Source organism: Moschus berezovskii, chromosome 15 (assembly GCF_049115385.1).
Source record: "Moschus berezovskii isolate FMDL1 chromosome 15, NW_MosBer_1.0, whole genome shotgun sequence".
NCBI classification, from domain to species: domain Eukaryota; kingdom Metazoa; phylum Chordata; class Mammalia; order Artiodactyla; family Moschidae; genus Moschus; species Moschus berezovskii.
This window is the reverse complement of record NC_142474.1, coordinates 19,376,635-19,402,949: the sequence shown is the minus strand read 5'-3', so window position 1 is coordinate 19,402,949 and position 26,315 is coordinate 19,376,635. Positions and strand designations below refer to the sequence as shown.

The 26,315-nt window shown below is 45.9% G+C and overlaps 1 protein-coding gene and 1 pseudogene across 4 annotated transcripts; one reads left to right on the top strand and one right to left on the bottom strand.

Moving 5' to 3' along the window:
- Positions 1 to 545: 545 nt before the first annotated feature.
- GSS (glutathione synthetase) lies at positions 546 to 26,057 on the bottom strand. 4 transcript variants are annotated; one of them, XM_055436186.2, is made up of 13 exons: positions 25,977 to 26,057; positions 23,058 to 23,192; positions 19,187 to 19,332; positions 15,918 to 15,993; positions 15,461 to 15,600; positions 14,648 to 14,764; positions 8,786 to 8,866; positions 8,607 to 8,684; positions 7,033 to 7,099; positions 4,174 to 4,368; positions 3,617 to 3,698; positions 1,994 to 2,183; positions 546 to 1,116 (listed from the first exon to the last, which is right to left on the bottom strand). In XM_055436186.2, exons 2-13 carry the CDS (start codon positions 23,184 to 23,186, stop codon positions 993 to 995), a joined length of 1,425 nt encoding a protein of 474 aa, XP_055292161.1. In that variant the 5' UTR covers positions 23,187 to 23,192; positions 25,977 to 26,057; the 3' UTR covers positions 546 to 992. The 4 variants fall into 4 exon arrangements, with proteins under 4 accessions (XP_055292161.1, XP_088699966.1, XP_088699965.1 ...); XM_088843840.1 differs by having other exon boundaries at positions 25,973 to 25,991; XM_088843839.1 differs by lacking the exon at positions 25,977 to 26,057 and having other exon boundaries at positions 23,058 to 23,341.
- LOC129562746 (PR domain zinc finger protein 5 pseudogene) lies at positions 12,550 to 14,335 on the top strand (annotated as a pseudogene).
- Positions 26,058 to 26,315: the final 258 nt, after the last annotated feature.

Genomic DNA, 26,315 nt, shown 5'->3' with positions numbered 1-26,315 from the left:
ATGGGAAGGGGAGTGATTTTCCTCAGGAATACCCCAATATTCCTTTCAGAATTTTGGGTCTAGGCAGCGCTAGGCATGGCAATGCTGGAGACCCAGGTTCTATCCCTGGGTCGGGAAGATCCCCTGGGGAAGGTAATGGCAACCCACTCCAGTATTCTTGCCTGGAGAATCCCATGGACAGAGGAGCCTGACAGTCCATGGAGTCGCAAAGAGTCAGATATGACTAAGCAACTAATACTTTCATTTCCACCAGGGCTTCCAGGCCCTTTGACAAGCTCCTGAGCTAAGCAGGAAAGCAACTAAAGCCACATTATAACTGTAATGCTCAATCATGGTTGCTCTCCCTGCTAGAGACCGTCTCTCTTCCCTGTGATCCTGTGGGAGCATTAGTGAGTGACTAAGGACTGAAATTTCAGGGCCCTATCCATAGGATCTGGAGCTAGGGAGACTGATTATAACCGAGTTCCTTCCCCTGCTCCAATCTGTCTGAAGTGGGCTGATTAGGATTATAGGTTCTCCCTCCCCTAAATGTACAAACAAAGGAATCATAGAATCAGCCAAGTAGTTTTATTTAAGGCAGAGGTGGGGAAAGGCTATGCCCCTACCCTTTTCCTCCTACTCCTCAGTCCTAGCCCAAGTCCAGAACCTGCTGGAAAAGCTGACAAGGGCTAACAGGAGGGTGGCAAGGTTATGGACCCTGACCTCAAATCAGCTTCCTTTCAGCTGTATACACACCCTGAGGATTTAGGGGCCTCTAGCTCGCACCTAAGGGAAACACAGCTTTTCTGGTTCTCAGAAGGGAAAGCTGGGGGTGGGGGAGGGGGGAAAGGTACCCAGCATTTGCCCTTCCATAAAGACCCTGGAAATCTCTAGAAGAGACCAGCCTTCCCAAAGTAAGGGGAGGGCAGCCCCTCAGGAGGGCAGGCAAGGAATGATCAGTACAAAGGATGGAAGGTCTTTTGAGTGAAGTCCAGGCAGGCCTGGCTGTGCCTTCACACAGGGTATGGGTTGTCCAGGACTGCCACTCCAGCTGCCACACCACCATCTGCATGCTCGATGGCTTTGGTTCGAAGCAGATGTCCCACGTGCTTGTTCATCACAAGTGTCTTTCCCTCCCTATAGAAACGGGGGCAGGAGACACACAACTCCATCACCTGGACTCAGCCCTCAAACCCAAGACCTTCCTTGGTCCCAGCTGAGCAGTGCATGGGTGACTGACTACACCTGAAAAAATGCTGGGATTTCTGAATCAGATTTGGGTTTGCATCCTAGCATGGATATTATTAGCTCTGTCTTTGAAGCAAGTTACTCAGCCTTTCTAAATATCAATTTCCTCAATTTAAAACAGGGATAATACCTCTCACTTTGTAAGATGGTAACAAGGATTAAAGAAAACCAGAAAAGCATTTAGCATGACACCAGGCTCACATTTCCTCTTCTGCAGCTCCTAATTTCCTTCTCTACCTCTCTCTCAAGATGGCAGTAGAGGGTGGGGAGGAATTGGCAGGCGGAGATGCTATAAGTGGAATGGTTGGAGGGGAAGATTATAGAGAGGGCAGGCTCTGGTGGGGAGCTTGGTAGGATCTGGTATTCCTTCCTTGCTCTGTTCTTGGAGTGAGTATTTTGCAGGAAGTGATAATGAGGGACCGGAAACTGTTCTTACAAATTCCCCAGTTGTCTTCTTCCTGATTCTTTAGTGCTCAAGTCCAAGCCCAGGAGCCACTCAGCTTTTCAAAGTCACTGTTTTATCCTCTAGCTGGGCTATCCCACCTTTCCCCAGCATCCCAGGTGCCCTGGGACTGGACCTAAACTTTTCTTCCCTAGGGTTTCCTAGTCCAGGGTTATATTGTTAGCCATCTTGATATCACTTGGAATTTTTTTTATAGTTGCAAAGCACTTGTCATCTGGACTTCATCTGATAGCCTTGTGAGGTAGGCAGATCTTAGGTCCTTGGTCTCATTTACTACATAAGAAAACATGTTGCTTGGCTCACCTGACATAGACCCCGAAGATGCCCAGCTCTGAAATGCACTGGACCACCCGGGCAGGGCTGCCGGGTCGTAGTAGACAATTCCTAAAAGGTTCAGGTTCGATCTTCTCCATGAGGATGTAGGAGGCTCTTTCCTCACTGTCCTTCAGCCGCTCCAGGGCCTGTACCATCTCCTCTCCGTATAGGTTGTTACCTGCAATTTCACTCACCAGTCACCCTGGATCCTCTGCCACCTTCTCTACCCTGGACTCCCACTTCTAGGGCCATGTGGGCAGGTCAAGAGCGTCAGTTCCTGACACCAGCTCAGTGAACCCAGGGCAGGCTTGTTCTCCAAGGAGGAAAATGTCACCTTAACAGGAGAGCTCTTACAAAGGTGAACACACCTCCCACCATGCCATCCTGCCCTGATTCTCCTCTTTACCTGACTATGGCTGTTCCTTCTCAGCCTCCATGACTGGCTCCTGCCCCTCTTAAATGTTGGGGTTCCCAAGGGATCATTCCTCTACGTTTGTTCTCAGGGAGATCTCTTCCAAGGCTTCATCTATAGCCTATAACTTGTTAACTCCCAAATATTTAGCTAAAGCTCCCTGCTCTAAACATCACAGATATCCCAGGGGCTACCAAATGCAACTCAGCATGTCTGAACAGAACTCATTACTTCTGCCTGGGTCTGCTCCTCCTGGGCCCTCCTACACCCAACCAAGTGAAAGGCATTCCCGAGTCACTCATCTCCTCCCTCGCCATTACCTGTCACTAACTCAGACATGTCTCTTCAGTCTGTACTCTGCACTGTCACAAGCTCTGGCCCAGCCTTCTGCATTGCTCTTCTGGACAACTATACCAGCCGCCTCTATGGTCTCTCCACCACCAATGTCTCCCCACATTCCAGGATGTACTCTACCATGGCTAAAACACGGATCCATCATGTGTCCCTCCCCTGCTTTAAACTTGCTAATGGCTTCCCACCACCCATAAGATAAAGCCCAATCTCCTACATATATTCATCATCCTTCATAATCAGGTCCCAAGCCATCTTTTCCAAACCAAATCATTCCCTCTCCCACTTCCCACGCTGCACTCCAGCCTCAGCAGTTAACTTATGAACCTCCAAACATACCACACTCCCATGAACCAGTGGAAGCCTATGCCTGAGGTTGCTCCTTCTGTATGGAATTGCTCTTCCCCCTTTTCTACCTGTGAAATGCCTACCCAACCCTTAAGGCCAAGACCAAAAAAAAAATCATCTCTGGATCCATGAGGCAGATATATCCCTGCCCTCAAAGAGTTCAAACCAGGCAGGAATGCATCCAACCTCCTGATATGCCTCTTCCTGTGCCCCAACGGGCACCTCAGACTATACTTGCCCACAACCTCCAGTGCTGGTTAATCACATTCCATGGTGCTTGGGCGTTTCTGTAGTGTAGAGGTCATCACGTTTGCCTCACACATTCTTTGTGCTCCACAGCACGTGATCACAGGGTCTCCTGTGTTACTGTCCAAGGTGGGGAACCTGTGTCAGTTCCTCTCGTGTCCCCTGGAACTGTGCCCACAGCAAGTGCAGGTTAGCACTGGTGACCTCCTGCAACCCCTTTCACTGAGCAGCCCTGCGAAGGGGGCACCACCTACCTCCACCCTCTCTTTGAGGCTTTAGCACGAAGCAGCTAGGAGCAGCAATGGCCTTGGTGATAGCCTGGTCCCCTTCTTCACCCTGATAGGAGGCAAGAGACTAGTCACTGGCATCTTAGGCCAAATAGCACAGAGCCAAGGTCCTGCTGGTTGTGCAGAGCAGCATCAGAGGACGAGCAGGAAGAGGAAGGGCTATAAAGCCCCTTAGGCTGGATGCTGCTATCTGAACAAGAAAACCCCAGTGAACCCCCCTGTAGCAGGGAGTACCAGCAGGGAGTACCAGCTTTCTCTGGCAGCAGTTCAGGAGTAGCCCGAGGCCTGAAAAGCAGGTATAGATACTCCTCAGTTCTTGCTGTCTACCTCAGCCCCATTCCCTGGTTAGCACCCCCATTTCCATCTGAGGGAGCTTACAATGGATTCCAGCCCCACCTCCCAGGGTTCCAGGGGACCTCAGAGCATCCCTGACTCAAGTCCAGCCCAGTGCCAGCTCCAGCCTCCCCAACACATTGGGCTCTGGGTCCCCATACTGAGCTGGGAGAAGTGGGCTGTCCACGCACCAGGTCTAGTGAGTAGAGGCCAGCAAAGGTGGCACGGAGGCGGGCCACGGCCTGAGGCTGCCCGGGGAGTAAGGACTCCAGCACTCCCACTCTGCTCAGCTCCTGCTGCACCTTCTTGGTCCCGGCCAGCTGGGTGGCAATGTCCGGGCACTTGACAGCACATGACCTCTCCAGGAGCAGGCGTGCTTCCCAGTTCTGCGGAGTGAAGAAACCAAATGGAATTCTACTTTGACTTTGGCTGACCTTTACTGAGCATCCATCAGGTGCCAGGTATCCTCACATGCATCACCTCCCAGGGCCCTTGTAACACACTCGTGAGGCAGGTGTGGCCTCCTCCTAACATGCAGGATTCCTGCCCTTGGGGAGCTCATAGTCTAGCACGATGACACATGGCTGTAACTAAAAGGGGACATGACAAGAGGGGAAAGGGTGAGCAGTGGATGAGGAGGTTTGAAAGGGGAGGAGACACTTGTTTATGAGCTCAGCGTCTTATTGTACTACAGATAAAATACAAACTGCTGTTCTTCTCCTGTAAGGGGATCCTGTAAGGATATACTTCTTGTCTCCTTTTCAACTTCATTCCAGGCCATCCCTTCACCCCACTCCCACCTGCCAGCCACACAGGTCTGTCAGTTCTCAGACACAAATGTCATGTCTATCTCAGGGCCTGCATTTGCTGCATTTCCCTGCGCCTGGGATTCTTGTCATTTTGGCTTTTCTAATGGATGGTTGGATCCTTTTCATCCTTAAGTCTCGGCTCAAAGTCACCTTCTCAAACCAACCTATTTAATGTGATTTCTCCATAATTCTCTACTGTTTCACCCTGTTGTTTCCCCCAGCTAGGGGAAAAAAAACAACAAAACACCAAAACCTTTTTCTACTTTTGTTTACTTTCTGATGACCATCCCCCTGAGCACACTGTGAGCTCCAGAAGAACCGGGCTCTTGTCTGGCTCTCATTTCCTGTTGTATCCCCAGTGTTTAACACAATGTCTGAAGTTTGCAGGTGCTCAGTAAATACACTGTTGTTTAATGAGGGGAAATCTGAGAACAGGGAGAGTGACAGGTGAGACTCAACAGGGAAGAGGTACTCAGCTTAACAAAGTAACATGAGCAAAGGTCTGCAGGTGAATAATCACAGGATGGACAGTCTGGTGGGCCAGGAGTTCAGGGTGTGAGAGGCAGGGAAACGTCAGAGGGCCATGCCCGACTCTCCTACTCTAGCCCCTCTTCGAGGGCACCAGAGGGACAGTCTGTCCTTGACTCCAGACCACAACAAACTGCCCACAGCGGGATCAGGGCCAAAGACAAAGGAGCCACACCACCACCCCATGCCACTCTCACCCCCGCACATGATGTCCTTCCTCTGATGGTCACCTGCAGCACCTCTGCCTGGTCTTCATCAATAACCACAGACACCTAACAACTAAGCTAGTGTTCTGGGTAGAGCAAAAGGTACCCTGCATGTCGGAGATAAACCCAGGAAAGTACCCCATTGTGGAAAGCAGGGAAAGCAAAACTCAGAGATGAGCAGGGGGCTTGCTCACCGTCTCCAAGCAAGTCACTAAGCCTAGAGGATTTGTCTCCATGTCTAAACCTGGTCTGAGTTTCTCAGTTCCCTAAAAATGTTCTCTTTGTGCATTAATTTCCTTCCTATTAACTCTAAATAAAGTTTTCTTTGGCCCTTTCCCTCAAGACCCTTGTCCTAGAACCTGGATCCATTTTTCCCAAAACACAGTTTCTCTCTTCTCTAGTCAGCAAGTTCCTACCACTAACCACTTTCTAGAGGAAAGGACCTTCTAAAGAGCTGCCACCTCTGTGGAGCTTCTCCCTGTACAGGCTGGGCCTCAGAGAGGATCTTACACTCAAAGAATTATAGATCTGGAAGGACCTCCCTCAGTTTTCTAGTATAGTCCCCTCATTTTACAGAAACAGAGCCCAGAAAGATGCAGGATCCTGCCCATGGTCACCCAAAGGTGGAGTCAAACGCTCAGGATCCCCAGACTACTGCTCATGGTATTTTCTAACTTATTTTCTTCTTTACCTTCTCCAATCTGAAAGCAAGGCTTCCTATTAGCTTCTCCACGCTGTGGGTCAGGGGTAGGAGGAAGAGAATGATATGCTAGGAATGACACTGGATTGAGAGTCAGAAAGCCTGGGAGCTCCCTGTGGGACCTTAGATAAGCCCCTACATTTCTCAAATCTTAGTTTCTCCATCTATATAATGGGAATAATTATACACTTCATATAGTATAAGGATTAAATGAAACAGTAGATGTGGAATGCAATTTTGAAACTACATGGTAAGATAGTAAGCTAAGGTGATATCATTAGTGTCCTTAGTATGAATGGACAGCAGATAAAAACTTTGGATGCAGATAAAAGAGAAAAAAAGAGCTGGCAAGAAGGAACTGGTCACTGGTGCAGTGAAACTGGTTTGCATCGGCTAGTAAGAGCTGATTGTGCCCATCTCTTCCCAATTCTGTTCAGAGACATTAAGTTGGGTAGCTTTGAAATTGGTCATGATGGGAGTAGTTACAATAGAAATCAGCAAATGCTATAAATAAGGGCATGCCTCCCCAGAGAGATTACGGTTACATATTTATCAGCATAACCCTAGAAATTAAGGTGAATGGCTGAAGCATGGTGGATTCCTGAGGATTTAGATTCTGGCCGACGGTGTGTGTGTTTAGGGAGTGAGAGGTAGCAAAAAGCTTGTGGGAGGAGAGGAAGTTCCCTCAGGAAGAACTGAAGCCAGGGCTCAGGGAAAAACCCAGGTTGTTATGATACGTGTGTTGAATCTCTGAGGAACAATGGTGGGTCCCAGGAGGCAAAGAGTGGTCTAACGGAAAGCACCAACCTGCAGACTGTAATGACTCGGCATGTAGCCATCCCGGAAGTAAACCACAGCAACTTCCTGGCCATCCCTGGAAGACAGGATGGAGAAAGCAGCCGTGTAAACTGAAACTGACATGTTCCGTGTTCAAAACGCCTTTGACTTCTTTGAAAGTCAGCCCATGGGGGTAGCCTGAACAGGGATTCATTGTAAGCATGAAGTAAACACCCACACCATCCGTGCTTCCACTAAAAACTGGAAGGGGAAGTGCTCTCCAATATTTCCAGATCTAGAGTCATTCTAGGAAGGCTGCAGGGAAAAAAAAGAAGGTGACCAGAATCAAATTAGGTAAACTTTGAAAAAGTGGGCTCAAAATTACTGAGCAGCAGAATCATATTGCTAGCAAAACACACTTGTATTTACACTGCTTAAAGTAGCTGAAACCAGGCTGAGGTTTTTTTAAATGGTAGCAGGGTGAGGGTGAATGAATCCAGTTAAGCCACAGATTGTATTTTGGAACTTCTTCCCCTTTTCTTTATTTGATATTGCTTGATATATCTGGAAAGTAAATTAATGACTTTGTTTTGTTAAGATAAAAGCACATTTTGAAAACAGTTAAGTGTGAATTCCCTGGCAGGCCTGTGGCTAGGACTCACCTAGCCACTAGGTATTCTTACTGACAAGGGCCTGGGGTTCGATCCCTGGTCAGGGAACTAAAATCATTCTAGCTGCATGGCATGGTCAAAAAAAAAAAAAGGAAGAAGAAAAAGAAAAGAAAATAATGGTATTGTGAAATGCCAGGAGGTTCTTAATTTTAAGAATCACAAATTTCTAGGTCTAAATATGTGATATTAATACTAAAGTCACCTGGAGGACTTCTCTTGTGGTCGAGTGGTTAAGAATCTGCCTGCCAATGCATGGAACAGGGTTTCAATCCCTGGTCCCGGAAGATCTTACACACACACCATAAAGTCCATGCTCCACCATAAGAGAAGTCACTGCAGTGAGAAGCCTGAGCACAGCAATGAATAGTAGCCCCCACTTGCTGCAACTAGAGAAAGCCTGCGAGCAGCAACAAAAGACTCAGCTAAGCTAACAATAAAATAAATGTCAATCTTTAAAAAATTAAAAATATAAAGTCAAGTCACTTGGTGGTGGCCCATAAAGGGAAGCATGGGGCCTGGCTTGGAGCACAAATCCAGGCCCCATGAAGTCTTGCCTGTGACCTCAGAGAAGCAACTCCCAGAACCAATCAAAGAATGAGCTGGCTACTCCTCTTCCTCCTTGACCGCCAAACCCAATTGCCCAAATCTGACTTGACTAGCCAAGAAGGGCAAGAAAACTTTGAGGAGCCCAGAGGCATATGAAAACCAAGGTTATCCAGAATGTCAATACAACCCTCCAGAAGCAGAACTAGGCTTCTCCAAAACTGCCTGGGATGGTGGGATATATTCATTGTTCACCCTAAAATTCAGAGAGAAGGAAGCAAGCCATCACATCTCCCAGAAGAAAGGGTCATTTAGGGGAAGAGGGCAGCAGGATGAGTTTCCCAAATCAGCCCTCTACTGGATCCTTGGGAATGCTCCTTGGACACTTACATAAAGAGCCTTCGGTCTTGGTCTAGAGACCCCTTTTCAGAGACATCTTCGAACCTTCGTCGGATTACATGGATATTCCTGAGAAAGATGGGCAAGGGTCAGAGAGACTGGCTGCTCTGTTCTGACTGGCTCTCTGCAACCCGGGGGCCACACATACAGGTCTCCCCTCCTTTACTTACCTGGCCAGTAGCTCATTCTCTATGACACGCTGGTCAAATATGTTCCTTTCCTTCTCTTGAGCAATCAGTAGCACCTGAGCACTGGGGAAAGAACACTTGTGGCCCCAGGTGACCCCATCCCACCCCCTTCAGCACTGAGAATGAGAACACAGCTTCCCTGAAAGAGAAGACATTCTCTCATCTCAGGACTGCCTCAGGCACAGACACCTGAGGCTACAACACATTATTTCCTGAGAGTAGAAAACGAGAAAAAATGAAGATCTCTTTGCTCCTTCTCTAGTAGGCAGATGTAGTAATGTCAATTTTCTGTGCAAATTAAAATTTAGATTTAAAACCATCTCAAAAACCCAAGAGGACTTTTTCTTAGAATTTAACATAATGATTCTAAAATCTTCTGGAAGAGTAACGAGGTGAGAGTTGTTGCTGCTCAGTAGCTAAGTCATGTCTGACTCTTTTGTGACCCCATGGGCTATAGCCCACCAGGCTCCTCTGTCCATTGAACTTCAGAAGAATATTTTGTAAAAGAATAATGGGGTTTGGGGCTTAATGACCCTATTATTAGATTGTGAAACATAATAAAACAAGACCCTATTACTAGATTGTGAAACATATAATGAAACAATGTGTGGTTCTTGAATCAAACACTAGAATAGCTCAGCAGAATCCTATAGAAACTCGAAAGAGCAAATTATGAATAAGGCCTTATTTCCTGGGGCCTCCCAACATTTCTGTGTTGCACATGGGGCCATGTTTGGTCCCACAGTATTAACAGGATCACTGGGGCTTACCTGGCCTCTTCCTTTCTGCTTATCCACATGTTTCTTAAAAGAACTAGAGCTCAAGGACTCAGGGAAATGCTACTGCCAAAGAATTGTCTGTTTGATTATCAATCAAGCTATTTTCAGTTGTCAAAGACAGGTCCAGTCCCCAGCCAGACTCTCTTAGGGCCAATGCTTAGCAGTACCAAAATCCATTTTTTGCTGCTGCTATACTGCTCAGTGCCCAAGGCTTCTTGCTAAGACTTTTGAAGAGTGGGCAGACGGCTTAGGATTCTAAGTGTGGATTTCTGACCTACTGTCCTTGGCCTCTTGTCTGTCTGTCTCTGCTTCTTTCTCCCCCAGCTAAACCTCTTGGGCTACACTTTGCCTAACTCTTCTCTACTTAGCGAAAACACAGGTCTTGCTATGACCCCTCTCCTAGTCGGCCTGAAATATCTTGACATCAGACCTGATATTAAGCTGAGTCTTGGCTTTGAGTTGCGTGTTTGAGAGACAAGCTAGGTGCTTTCAGAAGCCATCTTGCCTGGAGAGAGTCCTGAGAGCCAATGACCTTGCTCTTAACTTTGTAGCCTGATCTGCTCTGCTCATGGGTGGGAATGTGGCACTTGGCCCAGGCTGGCCCACCTCCAAGAAGAGGCGGAGGAGGGAAGCTGTAGGTTAAAGTGGAACTGCATGCTCTGGTTAATGAAGTCAGCCTGGCCCCTGCCAAATAATTAAATTCAGACTCGGAAAACATTCTACCTCTTCCTGCCTTTAGTTCTGATAGTCTGCAGGGAGCAGGACTGCAAGAGTGTTCAGCTAAGAAAGGTGAAGTGGCAGGAGCTTGAAGACTGGGAGTGGGCACTCTGAATCCCAGTCCTGCCAGGGACCTATGGTACACCCTTGGATAAGTCAGTTTCTTTCCTTGGGCCCTGATTTCCCCATTAATACGTAAGAGAGATAAATAGGTCATAGTTGCCAATCTTTATATTAAGAATAATCTCTTCTTATCCCGACTCATTCTAACCACAGACACTGTATTTTGAAAGTGTTCGAATAAATGTCTATATTGAAATCACAATTCATTTTCCAGGCTTAATTTTTTAAAATTCTTTTTTAAAAGTATGAGATAATTGACAAAAATTCATCTGCTCTACAAATGCTTGCACCTCCATTTTTCAGTCTATCCTATGGGACCGTTCCTCTTAGAAGAACAGTGTAACAGAGAGATCACAGGCTTTAGAGGCAGATAAATATGAATTCTAAATTCATTAGCTGTGTGACTGTGGGTAAGTCATTGCAACCCCTCTGAGCCCTCAGTTTGCTCTTCTGTATAGTAGAACTGGAGCTGTTTAAATGGTAATTATTATTACTATTGTTATTATTGAAAGTATTACACAATTACCCTCAATGAGTGTTTTTAAAGCATTTTTCAAATCTATGGTTTCATTTAATTCTCAGTACCATCCTTTTAGGTATTATTATTATTACCTCCACTTCACAAGTGAGGAAACTGATGTTCAAGGAAAAGAACAGACTTTAGCAAAGGTCCATTTGGATCAGCAGAAGTACCTATTTGACTCTCAAAATGAGGGAATCCACTCTTGACTCAGGGACCCCACACTTCCTAATTACCAGTACCTAATTCTGAGCACACAGTCTTTTCTCTCCACATTATTCACAGCGTGGATAGAGAAATCCCCTGCAGCATTTGTTTATCAGCTGTTTCCTAGCTGACCCATCTCCTGGCTTCACTCTTAAAATATAACCTAGCCAAGAGTTACACTTGACAAAACATTTGTCTGTTGACTTCCAAATACTCACAGTCTGAGGTTTCTTGAGTCTCAGTGAAGTTTAACAAGCCCAGGGAGGCTCTCTTGAAGGCAATAAAGTGATGAAGAATGCAGGTTGTAGAGGGAGATGGACTCAGGGCTCTACCACCAACTTCACCACTTGACCTTGAACAATTCACTTCACGTCTCTAAACCTCAGTTTCCTCATCTTTAAAGTAGGGGAGATGAATAGTATCTGCCTCAGAGTGTTTGCAATGAGGATTCACTGAGATCCTGTATATGAAATGCTTAGCAGAGCGTGGCACTCGTGGGTGCACATTGAGGGTTAACTGATAATGCTGTGCTAACACTGCAGTAATTGTTAGTACAGTGGCTGCACATTCACCCAGAAGTCACTTACCTAGCATCCTTCCACATCTGGAACACAGGTGAGAAACAAGAAGGAAGCAAAAAATGCCTCTGAACAGTTAAAAAAGATACTATAAAATCCCTAACTCAAAGTTTATGCATTTACTCATTAAAGAGGCCCTCAAACAGAACAGATCAATTTCTTTCCCAAACTATAACAAATCAAAAAGGAGGTGTAAGAATGGGAGTGGAGGATTCTAAATTCAAGCCCAATGACAGCAGTAAGAAGTAAGAGCTGTTAGTGGGGAGACAGAAAAACCATGAAGAGAATGAATAAGAGCTTAAAGCCTAATAGCTGGGTTAATAGCGCGGGCAAACAGCCTCTCACACCTCTGGCTCTAAGCAGCATCTTTGCATTACATCAAGATGCAATCAGTGACAGACATAATGAATGACCTGGAGCCAACAAGAAAAGATTAAAGTATCATCAAAGATTAAATTATATCACCTCTTACTTAAGAAGACCAAAACTCCAATAAAATAATTTTGACACGCCAAAGTGTAAGCTTCTATTTCAAGAAAAATTCCCTCATTTCCTAATGATGTCAGGCAAAGAAGTTACTGTATCCATGAATGCTGAATCTAAAGCAAGATTCTGGCCATGGCCTCCGCAGCTCGCGGCCGAGCCGGACCCGGGACGAGGAGGGGCCTGGAAGGGCCGGGCCGCGGCGGATCCTGGAGTCGGCGGGTAGGTGGGGATTCTGGGAGGGAGGCTCCATTTCCTCCTGCGCTGGCCTCTCCCCGCGGCCCCGGCACCCCAATTCCCCGGTGCCGGCGCTGAGGGCGGCGGCGGCGCGGCGGAAACATGTTGGGCATGAACATGCTGGACAGGTCCTCCCTGAAGTCCTCCCGCGTTCAGGACAGCATGGGGCTCTACATGGCCCTCCGCGTGAGGAAAAGTGAAAAGTTTGGACCATTTGCAGGAGAGAAGAGAATGCCTGAAGATTTGGATGAAAATATGGATTACAGGTTGATGTGAGAGGTTCAGGGGAGTAAGGGAGAAGTCCTGTACATTTTGGATGCTACCAACCCGCGGCACTCCAACTGGCTTCGCTTTGTTCACGAGGCGCCATCTCAGGATTAGAAGAACCTGGCTGCCATCCAAGAAGGAGAAAACATTTTCTATTTGGCATTTGGAGACATAGAAACAGATACAGAGCTTCTGATTGGCTACCTGGACAGTGACATGGAGGCCAATGAAGAAGAACAGCAAATTATGACAATGATCAATGAAGAGGAAGGTAAAAATTCTAAACGACAATCAACAGCTAGCAGAAAAGATCGCTTTGGCTGTAAAGAGGACTATGCCTGTCCCCAGTGTGACTCGAGTTTTACCAGTGAGGAAATTCTTGCCAAGTATCTTCAGACATTGCACCAGAAACCCACAGAGGAGTAAGAATATAAGTGCAAGAGCTGTGGGAAGAAATTCCCAGTTAAGCAGGCTTTGCAAAGACATTGTGAACAGCACCAGGAGACGTGCCAGGGAGATGCCAGGTTTGCGTGTAAGGTGGACAGCTGTGGGAAGAGGCTGAAGAGCAAGGAAGCCCTGAGGAGACACCAGGAGAACGTCCACACCGGGGATCCTAAGAAAAATCTTATATGTTCAGTGTGCAATAAAAAGTGTTCTTCATCATCAAGCCTACAGGAACATAGGAAGATTCATGAGATATATGATTGTCAAGAATGTATGAAGAAATTCATTTCAGCTAATCAGTTAAAGCGTCATATGATCACTCACTCAGAAAAATGACCCTATAATTGTGAGATTTGTAATAAATCTTTCAAGAGGCTTGACCAAGTGGGTGCCCACAAAGTGATACACAGTGAAGATAAACCTTACAAGTGCAAGCTCTGTGGAAAGGGATTTGCTCACAGAAATGTTTACAAGAATCACAAGAAGACCCACTCGGAGGAGAGGCCGTTCCAGTGCGAGGAGTGTAAAGTTCTCTTCCGGACTCCATTTTCTTTGCAGAGACACCTGCTTATATGTAACAGTGAGAGGACATTCAAGTGTCATCACTGTGATGCAAAGGACACCTTGAATGTTCATGTCCAGGTGGTCCACAAAAGACACAAGAAGTACAGATGTGAGCTGTGTAATAAGGCATTTGTTACACCTTCAGTGCTTAGAAGTCATAAGAAAACGCATACAGGAGAAAAGGAGAAAATCTGTCCATATTGTGGCCAGAAGTTCACCAGCAGTGGCACACTGAGAGTTCACATCCGCAGCCACACAGGTGAGCGTCCCTATCATTGCACTTACTGTGAGAAAGGATTCAGTAAAAATGACGGCCTGAAGATGCACATTTGTACTCACACCAGGGAGAAGCCATACAAGTGCTTAGAGGGTGGCAAGACCTTCAGCCAGAAGCGCGGTGGAGGAGCACATGAGGACGCACACCGGGGAGAAGCCTTTCCAGTACGAAGTTTGTGACTTGGCTTTTAGCCTGAAGAAAATGCTGATCCGACACCAGATGACTCATAATCCCAATCGTCCGCTGGCAGAATGCCAGTTTTGCCATAAGAAGTTTACAAGGAATGACTACCTCAAAGTGCACATGGACAATATCCATGGGGAGGCTGACAGCTAATGGTAGCTGCAAAGGAATTAAGCCATTCAGAAGGGCTTCTAATAGGAAACCCAGGTCTCTCACCTGATTAGTGTAGCAGAAGTATCCAAAACTCACTCACTGGTCTCACAGTTCTTATTTGCCTACCTTTAGAATCTATACATACATATGCAAAAAAAGACAAAAAACACTACTTTTGTTAAGAAATAGTAAAGATTGAAAAAAATGACCTTGTAACCTTCCAAAATACTACTTTTGTTATGCCCTATAAAAAATGGAAAAGGAAAAAAATAAATAAAGCAAGATTCTGTTGCCACTTCTTCTTTCCCTTACTTGACTGAGCCGTAGAGCTCCCAGGCTTTGGCAATCCCCATGGCCAGACCCTTGCTGGGATTATTGGAGAGGATCTTGGCAGCTTCTTTGGTCTTACCCAGGATACTGAGAACATGTCTGTTGAAAGAGAGATGTCTTAGCAATTGGATGGACCTTAAAGACTCTTTAGCCTGTGACTCATAGACACTTACTGGAAGATCACTTTGAGAATCAGCTGAGCACTAAGAAACATCCTACCATGATGCCCTCGGAGGATCCACCTCAGGCTGGAATGTGCTGGGCTACCCTAAGCCTGGCGGCTGGTGTACACACCAGAGGAGCCCTGAGACCCTGTGTTTCCACTCACACCAGCCTCCCAATGAACTGAAGCCCCCTCCCTGAGCCCCACCTGCTGTCTGGAATCCTGCTACAGACTGTGTGGAATCACAGAAACCCAGATCATTACTACTGACTAGACGTGGATGCTACTAGGGTCCAGCCTTCAAAAGGGAAGCCCCTGTTCCCTCTCTGCCTTGGACTCTGACTTCCTTTCAGGTCTCTTTCTTACCTCAGGGACCTCACAGACACTGTTCCTTCTGCCTGGAACAGTGACTTACACAAGGAGGGGGCAGGATGAGATGAATCACAAAGTCCCTTCTCTCTCTGACATACCAAGACCTAATTACACATGGAAACTGTGTTATGAGGTGGAAACACAGGACCCAAGGCCCAGGAGGGTACAGTCAGCACTGGAGGTCCCTGCCGCGACCTGTGATTGTAGGCTCATCAGGCTGACACCTCACCTGCGTGCCCAGGACTGCCCAAGGGACTCACCGATGCACAGCTGGGGTCCGGGAGGCTAGGCCCCCAAAGCTGGCAGAGATGGTGTTGATTTCAATCTGTTTCAGGGCTGTGGAGCCATCTGGATTGCACTGGAACATGTAGTCTGAGCGATTTAAGCCTAGGAACACAGTCTAGAGGGAAAACTGAAGGCTTAGGATATTTGCCCAGGGGCTGACCCCGAGGGCCGACAGGTACCGTGTCACAGAGTCGACAGGTACTGTGAACTATACGCAGAGATTAGAGGGGCCAGTTAACACTCCCACACCCAGTGGAATCATTCTTCTGGTCATCCCAGGATTGGCCACTAATGTATAAACTCCATGGGGACCAATGAGAGGCAGATTCCCATGAGCTCAGTGACTAGGCCAAAGTTTTCTGGTAAAAAGAGAGAGAGAGAAATGGGAAGGGCAGGTCTCATCTCAGACCGGGGTGAATGGAGAATGGTTACCTGGGCAATGCCTTCTTTTAGGACTTGCTTGTGGATGTCAAAGAGACGAGCAGTAAAGCTGTCCCTTTTGATGGTGCTGGAAGAGGAAGCAGGGTATTTTCTAGGCTACATGGGACATTAAAGACCAAGGATTTCCACTGTTTCCTGAATCCTCTCTAGGTCTACTGGCCCAAACTTGAATACCCACACCACCCATAGAGAATAGTTTAGAACACAGCTCTAGAGCCAGATGACCTGGGTTCAAATCCCAGCTCTTCTACTCACTACTGCTGCTGCTGCTAAGTCGCTTCAGTCGTGTCCGACCCTGTGCGACCCCATAGACGGCAGCCTACCAGGTTCCTCCGTCCATGGGATTTTCTAGGCAAGAGTACTGGAGTGGCTTGCCATTGCCTTCTCCCCCACTCACTACTAGGCAACCTCAGATAGTCTCTTCACCTCTATGTTTCAGTTTGGTCATCTGAAAAAGGAAGAGAAATATAAATTTATAACATAGTGCTGTTGTTGTTTAGTTGCTAAGTCATATCCAACTTTTATGACCCCATGGACTGTAGTCCCCCAGGGTCCTCTGTCCATGGGATTCTCCAGTTAAGAATACTGGAGTAGGTTGCCATTTCCTTCTGTAGGAAATCTTCCACCCCAGGGAGCAAACTCACATCTCCTGCACTGGCAGGTGGATTCTTTACCACTGAGCTACCTGGGAAGCTCAACACTGGATAAAGAGTAGTGAAGAGTAAATTAGATATTACATGTATAGAACTGAACATAGAGTGTGGCCCCAAGAATTCAAAACTAGCATACGCCATGACCATTCTGTAGTTGGTAAGCTTTCCAGGTGACCTAACATTAACTCTCTATAGCTTCCCTTATATTCTGATATCTCCCAGGACAAGTCCTATCCACTTCCTGCTTGGCAGCCTCAGATTAGAAGACAACAGTTATGCCTGGTGCCTCAGAAGATTTTTCTGACTCTAGATAAATATCCTCATTTTTTTCTTCAGTGAGTCCTCATAGGAAGCCTTCCGTATCTGGGTCAGATGCCCTGGTAGGCACTCCCATAGCACTGTGGACCTCTCCTGTATAGTGCTGACTACAGCTATGATTTTCCATTTTGTGTGATGGCTAGCATCGTCTCTCCTGTTTGCAATGTCTGTGTTGGCTCATGTTCATGGACAAGTGGGCTGCTGTGATATGGGACATGAGGGAGAACCCATCAGTATGGTTTTCTGGAGCCTTAGGAAGAGACACCCACAGGTAAGTAATTTGTTGCCTCTCGAGATTCAGGCATGAATCTCTGCATATCTGCTCAAGCATGACTGTCAGGCTCACCTTGCTACAGGGTCCCCACTGGGCCCATGGAGCTCAGGCCTGCCCTGAAGTTCCTCTGCTCCCCATCAGCTCTCTCAGAGATCTCCCAGCCCCTGGTAAGGAGGAGAGACACCAGCTGGGCTTCTGCCTCTAGAAAAATTGAGACACGTTTACCCTCTTTTGAAGAGATGCTCCTCTTCAACCCCAGGGTCTAGGCTGCTATTCCAGCTGTGATCCTGGCCTTTTCTCCCTTATAAGCTAGGGTTTGTGTGTATTTTGGAGGAGAAAGTAATAACAAAGGCAGGGGTTGCAGAGTTGGGCTACAGAGAAAGTCTCACATGTAACTACAGCTTTAGGGTAAAGGTAAAAAATCAGGCTGTTCATATTTCTCCACAATCCAGAGTCACAGGTACAAAATCTGGGCCTATCCCAAGAAAGATCCAAGGAAAATGTACTGGAGAAGTTTGTACACTCATGATTCAGTGGATTTTTAGCACCAAGTCAATGGTTTCCAGGGGCTTCCCTGGTAAAGCTCAGCTGGTAAAGAATCTGCCTGCACTACAGGAGACCCCGGTTGGATCCCTGGGTTGGGAAGATCCCCTGGAGAAGGGAAAGGCTACTTACTCCAGTATTCTGGCCTGGAGAATTCCATGAACTAACTATTCCATGGAGTCGCAAGGAGTTGGACACGACTGAGTGACTTTCATTTCACTTCACTTTAATGGTTTCCAAACTTCTTACCATTATGAACCCTTCTCCTATTCACTGTCACACCAAATTGCACATTTTTAAAAGATTTTGTGTTTAACAAAATAAATTTTTTTGATAAATTAAGCAGACATGCAATTATATTTATGTGCAGGTATATATGTGTATTCTCTCTCTCTACACACACACACATATTTAATTCTAATTTTATTCTAAAATAAAGAAATGTCCACTGCCCCAGGGCCTCAAGGGAAAAAAGAAGTTAAGGGAGAAGAGACAAAGAGGGGTGGATGGAATGAGCCATTTCAGGGGTTCTGTATCCTCATGAACTGGGTGTGGCCCAGTATGTACCCCATCTCACCCAGAATGAGAGGCCTGAGGTGACAAGAAAGAGCCACTACTTAAGATGAGTAAAAAAATCTGACTTTAAACCTAATAACCCCTCCTGCCCTCTGTTTTCTCTAAAACTAGGCTGCATGCGTGCATGCTAAGTTACATCTGATTCTGCGACCCTATGGACCGCAACCCGCCAGGCTCCTCTGTCCATGGGATTCTCCAGGCAAGAATACTGGCGTGGGTTGCCATGCCCTCCTCCAAGAGATCTTTCCAATCCAGGGATCAAACCCAAGTTGGTTATGTCTACCTGCATTGGTAGGCAGGATCTTTACCACTAGCGCCACCTGGGGAGCCCTGACCTTCTCTAATTCCAAATGGAAATTTCAGTCTTCAAAGCAGGGGGCAGGTCACAGGTCAGAGAATCACAGAATGTCAGCATTGGAATGGACCTTAGATTTAGGCCAACCTCCCTCATAGCTCAGTTGGTAAAGAATCTGCCTGCAACACAGAAGACCCTGGTTCAATTCCTGGGTCGGGAAGATCTGCTGGAGAAGGGATAGGCTATCCACTCCAGTATTCTGGCCTAGAGAATTCCATGGACTACAGTCCATGGGGTCACAAAGTCGGAAATCACTAAGCAACTTTCACTTTCCCAATGAAGAAATTGAAACCCAGAGAAAGAAAGGGACTTGCTTGAGGCCATATAAGTAAGTGGTAGAGCCAGGGTTAAAAGCCAGCTCTCCTGACTTCTATTCTATTAATTTTTCTAACTCTTGGGGAGTACCTGTCCCCCACCACAAAGTCACTTGCCTGGGTAATACCTCATGAGTCCCAGTCTTCCAGTCCCTTAGCTCTAGCATCTCCTGCCCAACCTCCCCAACACTCCCCACCTCCACACCCCCCAACCCCCCACCACGTACCTAGAGAGAGTCTGCTCCAGAAAGACAGCATTTTGACTGACTGCATCCACCAGGAGGTTGAAGTCCGCCTGCACAGCATAGGCCTGCTCCAGCAGGGCACTCGGGACCCGTGAAGGGAAGAGTGTGAATGGAGCATAGCTCACCACCTGATCAAGGAGAGAGAGTGGGCATGGGTAGAACGCCTGTGAGTGTGTTGTCTTCATGCAAACATAACCTCATGGAAAGTGTGTCCCATATTAATGAAAACACACAAACTGCAGAATACTGGTTACCTCTGGGAAGGGAGGGAGAACAGGATGAGGTGTGGGTATTAAGAGAACTTCTAGACTTTGCTTTTGACCAATTACTTCTGATTTTTAAAAAATGTAAACAGATGAAAAATTACAAAGTCTAGACAAATAAGCCAAAAAGTTATTGAGCATTGACTGTATGCTAAATACTTTACATGGATTCATCATCTAACCTTTTGAGAAAGATACTACTATTATCTATATCTACTAAACAGATAAGGGAACTAAGTCTCAGAGAGGTTAAGTAACATGACCAAAATCATACAAGGCTATTAAGTGAAACTGGGATTTGAACCATGATGGTTTCTAAACAACCACCACACCCACTCACCCCCCCCCACACACATACACACACTTCTCCTAGCGGGTTCACATCCAAGCCAGTCCCCTTGCCTTCTGGTTGAGGGAGAGAGAGTCCCACAGGTACAGCTGTAGCAGAAGTGGACTCTGGCCCCCAGAGGAGAAGCCAGGGGTGGTTTCCCCCCAGTGTTGGAGATGGTGACCCAGGTTGCCAGGCCTGGAATTCATTCAGCTGCATTCTGAGTTCTCTGGACTTTGGCAGTCAGGAAACCCAAATACCACCTAGAATACTATTTTTAGAAGGGGATAATACATTCTGAGATTTCCAACAACAAATGAACTGGAACTTGGGAAAGAGAAGATGACTTTGTAACTTATGTTATGACTTTGTGTTTATAGTATATTATGAAGCATTACTGAGTCTAACCTCTGAGTTAGTATCAGTTTGTCATTATGGTAGTATAAGTTAAGGGTGTTTGAAGTTGCCATTTATAAATTTATTTTTAAAATATTATTATTTTGAATAGATAATACAAACACATCATATAAATTCAAAAGACGTAGTGAAAAGCATGTCTCACTCTCACCCTGCCCCCAGTGACCCAATTCTCCTCCCCATGGTATACTCATGCATTCATGATCATGCGTGCATGCTCAGTCACATCCGATTCTTTGCCACCCCATGAAAAATTATATACTAGTGTCTCACATACCCTTCTAGACTAATGTGTATGTATACATACATATTTTCTCTTTTTTTTTAACACATGCCAAAGCATATAATATGTACATTGTTGTGTCCTTTGCTTTATAAATATTTCAGAGACATTTCCAAATACATTCAAATAGAACACTTTCATTATTTTCAGTGGCTGTATAGTATTCAATTCTTTGTATATACCATAATTTATTGAATCTAGCCTTCTAGTATGAACATCAAGGTGGTCTCTTTCTCTTCCCCTCCATTATAAATAGATGCTTCAATAAACATCCAAGAATATACATTCTAGAAACACTAATGAAGGAAATAGAATATGATTCAAAGAAATGGAAAGATATCCCATCCTCTTAGATTGGAAGAATTAATATTGTTAAAATACTATCCATACTATCCAACGCAACCTATAGATTTAATGTAATTCCTATCAAAACAACCATGATATTTTTCACAGAACTAGAACTAATAATCCTAAAATTTATATGGAACCATAAAAGACTCTGAATTGCAAAGCAACCCTGAAAATAAAAGAACAAGTTAGAAGTATAACTCTCTCAGACTTCAGACTATACTACAAAGCTAGAGTAATCAAAACAGTGTGGTACTGGAACACAAACAGACATATTGATCAATGGAACAGAAATAGAGAGCCCAGAAATAAACCCATGCACCTATGATCAGTTAATCTACAACAAAGGAAGTAGGAATACACAGTGGGTAAAGATGGTGTCTACAATAAATGGTACTGGGAAAACTGGATAGCCAAATAAGATTAGATCATTTGAGGGATTAGACCATTCCCTCATACCATATTCAAAAATAAACTCAAAATGGTTTAAAGACCTAACTATAAGCCCTGAAACCATAAAATTCCCAGAAGAGGACTTCCCAGGTGGTGCAGTGGGTAAGAATCTGCCTGCCAACACAGAGGACATGGGTTTGATCCTTGGTTGAGGAAGATTCCACAAAAGCTTTTTGGCCACTAATGGGGATAATCATAAGGTATGTGTTAAGTCACAGAAGAGCTTGTCTAACACACTTCTTTGTGTAAAAAAATGGGAAAAAGGAATATATACATATTTTCTTGTTAAGAGTAATGTAACAAAGAATAAACAAGAATGCTGAAACATGGGTTGCCTTTAGAGCAGGAGAACTGAGTGGTTAGGGAATGTGGAAGGGAGGACTGAACTGTAAACTCTTGCACCTTCTGAGTTTCAAACCATGAAAATGTCTTACCTGGTCACAAAACAAATTCTTTGTAAATGGATGAGATTTTGTTTGTTTGTTTTAAGATGTGGTTTAGGATAAGCAGTTCTACTTTTATGTATCAACCCTAGAGAAACATTCATACAGGTGCCCAAACAGGCATGCATGTGATTGTTCCCCGTAGGGCTTTATGTAATCATCAGACATGAGAAATCACCAAAATAGCCATCCATAAAGTTAAACTGTGATCCATTCACACTTGGACTACTATGCATCAGAATGAAGGGAGTTGGAAAGAGTTCTAAGGCAGATTGTTAAATGAAAAACAAACACATGCCTCATAGAATAATATACTTGATCCATCTTGTTTCTTAAAAACTAAATAGAGTTGACCCGTGAACAGCAATGGGTTTGAATTGCACAAGTCCACTGATACATAATTTTTTTCCACAGTAAATATTACAGTACTACATGATCTAAAAGGTTGGTTGAATCTGTAGATGCTGAACCTCTGATACAGAGGAACCATGTGTATGGAGGGTCGACTGTAAATTACACGCAGATCTTCAACTGTGCAGAGGGCAGACACCCCTAATCCTTGTATTGTTCAATGGTCAACTGTATTTCTTTATATATATGCATGCTAAGTCTCCTTAGTTGTGTCTAGCTCTTCGCGACACTATTGACTGTCCACAGGATTCTCCAGGCAAGAATACTAGAAGAGGCTGCCATGCTCTCCTCCAGGGGACCTGCCCAACTCAGGGATCGAGCCTGCATCTTCTGTGTCTCCAGGATTGGCAGGCAGGTTCTTTACCACTAGTGCCACCTGGGAAGCCCTTCTTTATATACTTATATATGTAAATAAATGCACAGAGAAAAACCTGGAAGGATATACCACAAACCAATTACAGGTAGTATGATTAGGGGATCTTAAAAAATAAACTTACTGGACAAGGTGCTTCATGTGAAGTATCTTCTAATTCTCTTACCAACTCCATAAGGTAGGCCCCATTATTATCTCTTTTTTATATTTGAAGAAACTGTAGCTGAGAGAGGCTAAGTAACTTGCCTAAGTCACCGTTCAAGCTCTTTAGACTTAAAGTTGATTACTCAACTTAAAGCATGATGCTTTTTAATATTACAGAGATAAATTTAGAGATAAATTTTATAGAGATAGAGATAAAGTTAAGATAAATTATAAATTTATCTCTTATAGAGATAAATTTAAGCTACTGGAAAAAAAATAGAGCAAAAGAGATGTGGGTTTTAAGTCCAAAGGAACATCCTCCAGCCTACCAGGGGCCTTGTAGGATCTAAGCTGTGTGGTCAGTGTTGAGAAGTGGGGTCAGAGGCTTACATCTGAGGAACTGGGTGCCTGTGAGGTCCTCAGCAACACACCCTCAGCCAGGGCCCGGTCCACAGCCTGCCTTGCTAGCTCCTCCAGCTGCTGTTCATCCTGCAAGAGGCTCCCCCAGCCGGTGGCCATCCCAACCTGCAATAGAAGGAGAGAAGAGGACTTAGTGACAGATGGCCTGGGGCCCAGCAACTGGCAGTGTGGTACAGGGAAGAGAACACTGGCTGGCAGCTCTTAACAACTTCCATGAGCACAAAATGGAAAGTCTGACGAAGCATTTCCATTGACAGTCTCTCTTTTGAGTCCTAATACAATGACGGCATTATTCTCCCAGTAAGGAAGTAGAGGCTCAGAGAGATGAAGTGACTTGCTCAAGATAATGACTAGCAAAACCTGGACTTGAACGCAGGGCTCTGAACTCCCAGCCCAGTGCTTTTCATTGGAGAGAGAGGCACTAACGTCATATATGACTGGGACAAGTTCTTTCTCTTCCCAGAACTGCAGGTTCTCTACCTGTGAAATAAGGGGTCTGAACTAGACCGTGGTTTCCAAACCGGCTGAATACTCTGCAGAGTTTGGAAAAGAATACAGATCCTAGGCCCTGCTAGAGATTCTGATTCAACAGGTCTGAGCAGAGGGAAGGGCTGAAGGTCTCTTTTTTAAATAAATACTCCTGGAATGGGAACCACTGCAACATATTGTTAATTCCCCTTCTAGCTCCAACAACCCATGTAGGCAGGTTTCAAATAAATTATGCAAGAGTAGGGGAAAGGACCCCTCTGCGGAATACTATTAAATGCAAATAAAGTGAACCCTTCCCTCATACTAAGCAGAGGCAAAACCACTAGCAGGAAATGATGACATTCCTTGTATGGACATATATCATCGCAGAACCAAACACAGAAAACATTTCTGAGAAGTCATATTAGCAGAAGAATAACTGAAACCCAAGTTCCCAGTTAATAGGAGTCCCACTGGCTGCCAGAGACACACTGGGTGAACCAACTCACACTTTGACACTCACTGACTTTGCAGCAGGCCCCAGGGGTTTAAGAATATCTGAAAGAAAACTTGTGGATAGAACATGGCTGCTCAGCTCAGTGGTCACAGGAAGAGAGCTGGAGAATGACCTCCATCATATTCGGATCCATCCCCCACTCCCCATGACACTGGTGCTAAACCAATCATGAAAGTCTGTGGGCCTCAGCACAATGTATTGAAAGAATGAGCATGTGATTTCTAAAGGGTCCTCTCAGGTGAGACACAGACAAGGGCAGTTATAGTAAAGAACTTAACACTGGGGTCGGTCAGATGGGTTTGAAGCCACAATAATTACTTCTTTTATAAATAAGGACACTGGGTCGATTAAATGAAAAAAAAAATCTGTGTGCAGTGCCTTAGCAGTGTTTAGAGTTTTATATGTGGGAGCTTCTTTTCTGGATGTACCCATTTTACAGTGAGAATACTTGTCATAAGTAATGCAGCAGCCTTGTGGCAAAGCCAAGACTAGCACCTGTGACTCTGACTTTAGAGCAATGGAACCCTCCAGTGGCTCCCATCTCTTCACAGTTCTGGGATTCCAACATCTCTGCCTGTTGTTGGCCTTTTGATTAGCTGGTAAACACTGACTGGCATTTAATGCCAGGACCCGGACTGAGGATGCAAAGATGAGACAAAAATAATTACTATGAAAAGTACTGATGGGGCCCTTTCTCATTCTACATTCTACAGTCTCAGCCCTTCTTGTGGCTTTGTTTTGCTGATGATATCAAATCTGTAACTTCACTATAGTGCTTTTCCTGACCTTCAAAGGAGAATATCCAACTGCTTACTGACAGTCTGCATAGAACCAGAATAGAATCATAAATCTACTCCTGCTCTTGATGAACCCCACCCAGGCACCCAAAGTGAAAGTCGCTTAGTCGAATTGACTCTTTGCGACCCCATGGACTACACAGTCCATGGAATTCTCAGGCCAGAGTAATGGAGTGGGAAGCCTTTCCCCAGGCACCCAAACCTTGTATATACTTCTTGCCTACACCCTTTCTGCCCAAATCCTGTGGATTCTAAGTATATTGTACTCTGAACTCCTTGATTTTTCTCCCCCTCCACTGTTGGCAGCCTAATTCCGAATACCGCCATCTCTCCCATAAGCACTGAACAGGTTCGGAGTGATGTATCTTCAGGACACACCAGCTTCTCTCCCGCTTCCAGGCCTTGGCATTTGTCTCTTTGGGACAATTCCCACCCCTCCCGACCAGCGTTCACGACTTAAGTTTCAGAAGCTGTCCCTATTCCCCGCCCGGGGCTTCCTTCTACATTTCATTGATTTTCCCTGTACGGTAAGGAATAGGGGTCTTGATCACTTCTTTAGCTCCAGCGCCTATTACTGAATTCGATGAATGTTAAATGAATGAATGGTGAATGAATGACAAGCTGGAGCCCGATCACCAAAAGCTTTAACACTCCCGCAAGAAAACCAGGTTGGACTTGAAGCCAAGGGCCAGGTCAATGCTTGCGGGAAGCCGGGGCCAACAACACGGTCTCTTGCCCAGGCTTGCCCTACTTCCTGGGCCCGCTTGCTCTCAGTCGGGGCAAAGTTTGGTTCTAATCGTTTCCCCTTTTGTTGTGTTTAAAGAAAAAAAAACCAAAAACCAAAACCTCAGCAACTCCGGCTCTAGTCTCACCGGCATCGAGTCCCCGACACCAGCCCGATCTGGAGTCAGATCTGGGGAATCTGAAATCAAGAAGCACCAACCCCACCCCCTCACTGGACACCAGTTTCCAGGTCCCTGCCATGGGTGTGAGCAGCAACATCTCCTGGCCACCGGGGTTCCGATCGCTGACCAGACCCCTCCCTCGTGTCCTTCCTCCCGAAGAAACGTGACCCTTGCGGGCCGCCGTTGCTGTGCCCCAACCTACTCTTCCGTCGTCCAGCCGCGCTCCTTACTCTGGCCTCCGACGCCTTAACCCGAGCCTCAGGGGGCGGGGCCTCGAAGAGACACAACGCGCTTGCGCGGACCGACCCGGCGGGGCTTAAAGAGTGGGGCGGGGAAGAAGGGTGGTATTTGCGGAGCTGGACGGCGGCTGGGAGGGGCAGTCCGTCTCTGGACCCAGGCGGATGGGACCTTGGGAAGGAGGGGAGTGCAGAGCTGGTAGGCCGTCAGAGTTTTCGTTGTCCGATGCAAGATGGGGGAACCCGGTAGCCAAAATGGGAAGTCACTACCTAGGGGACACACAGTTGATGGTGGTAGGTGTGGT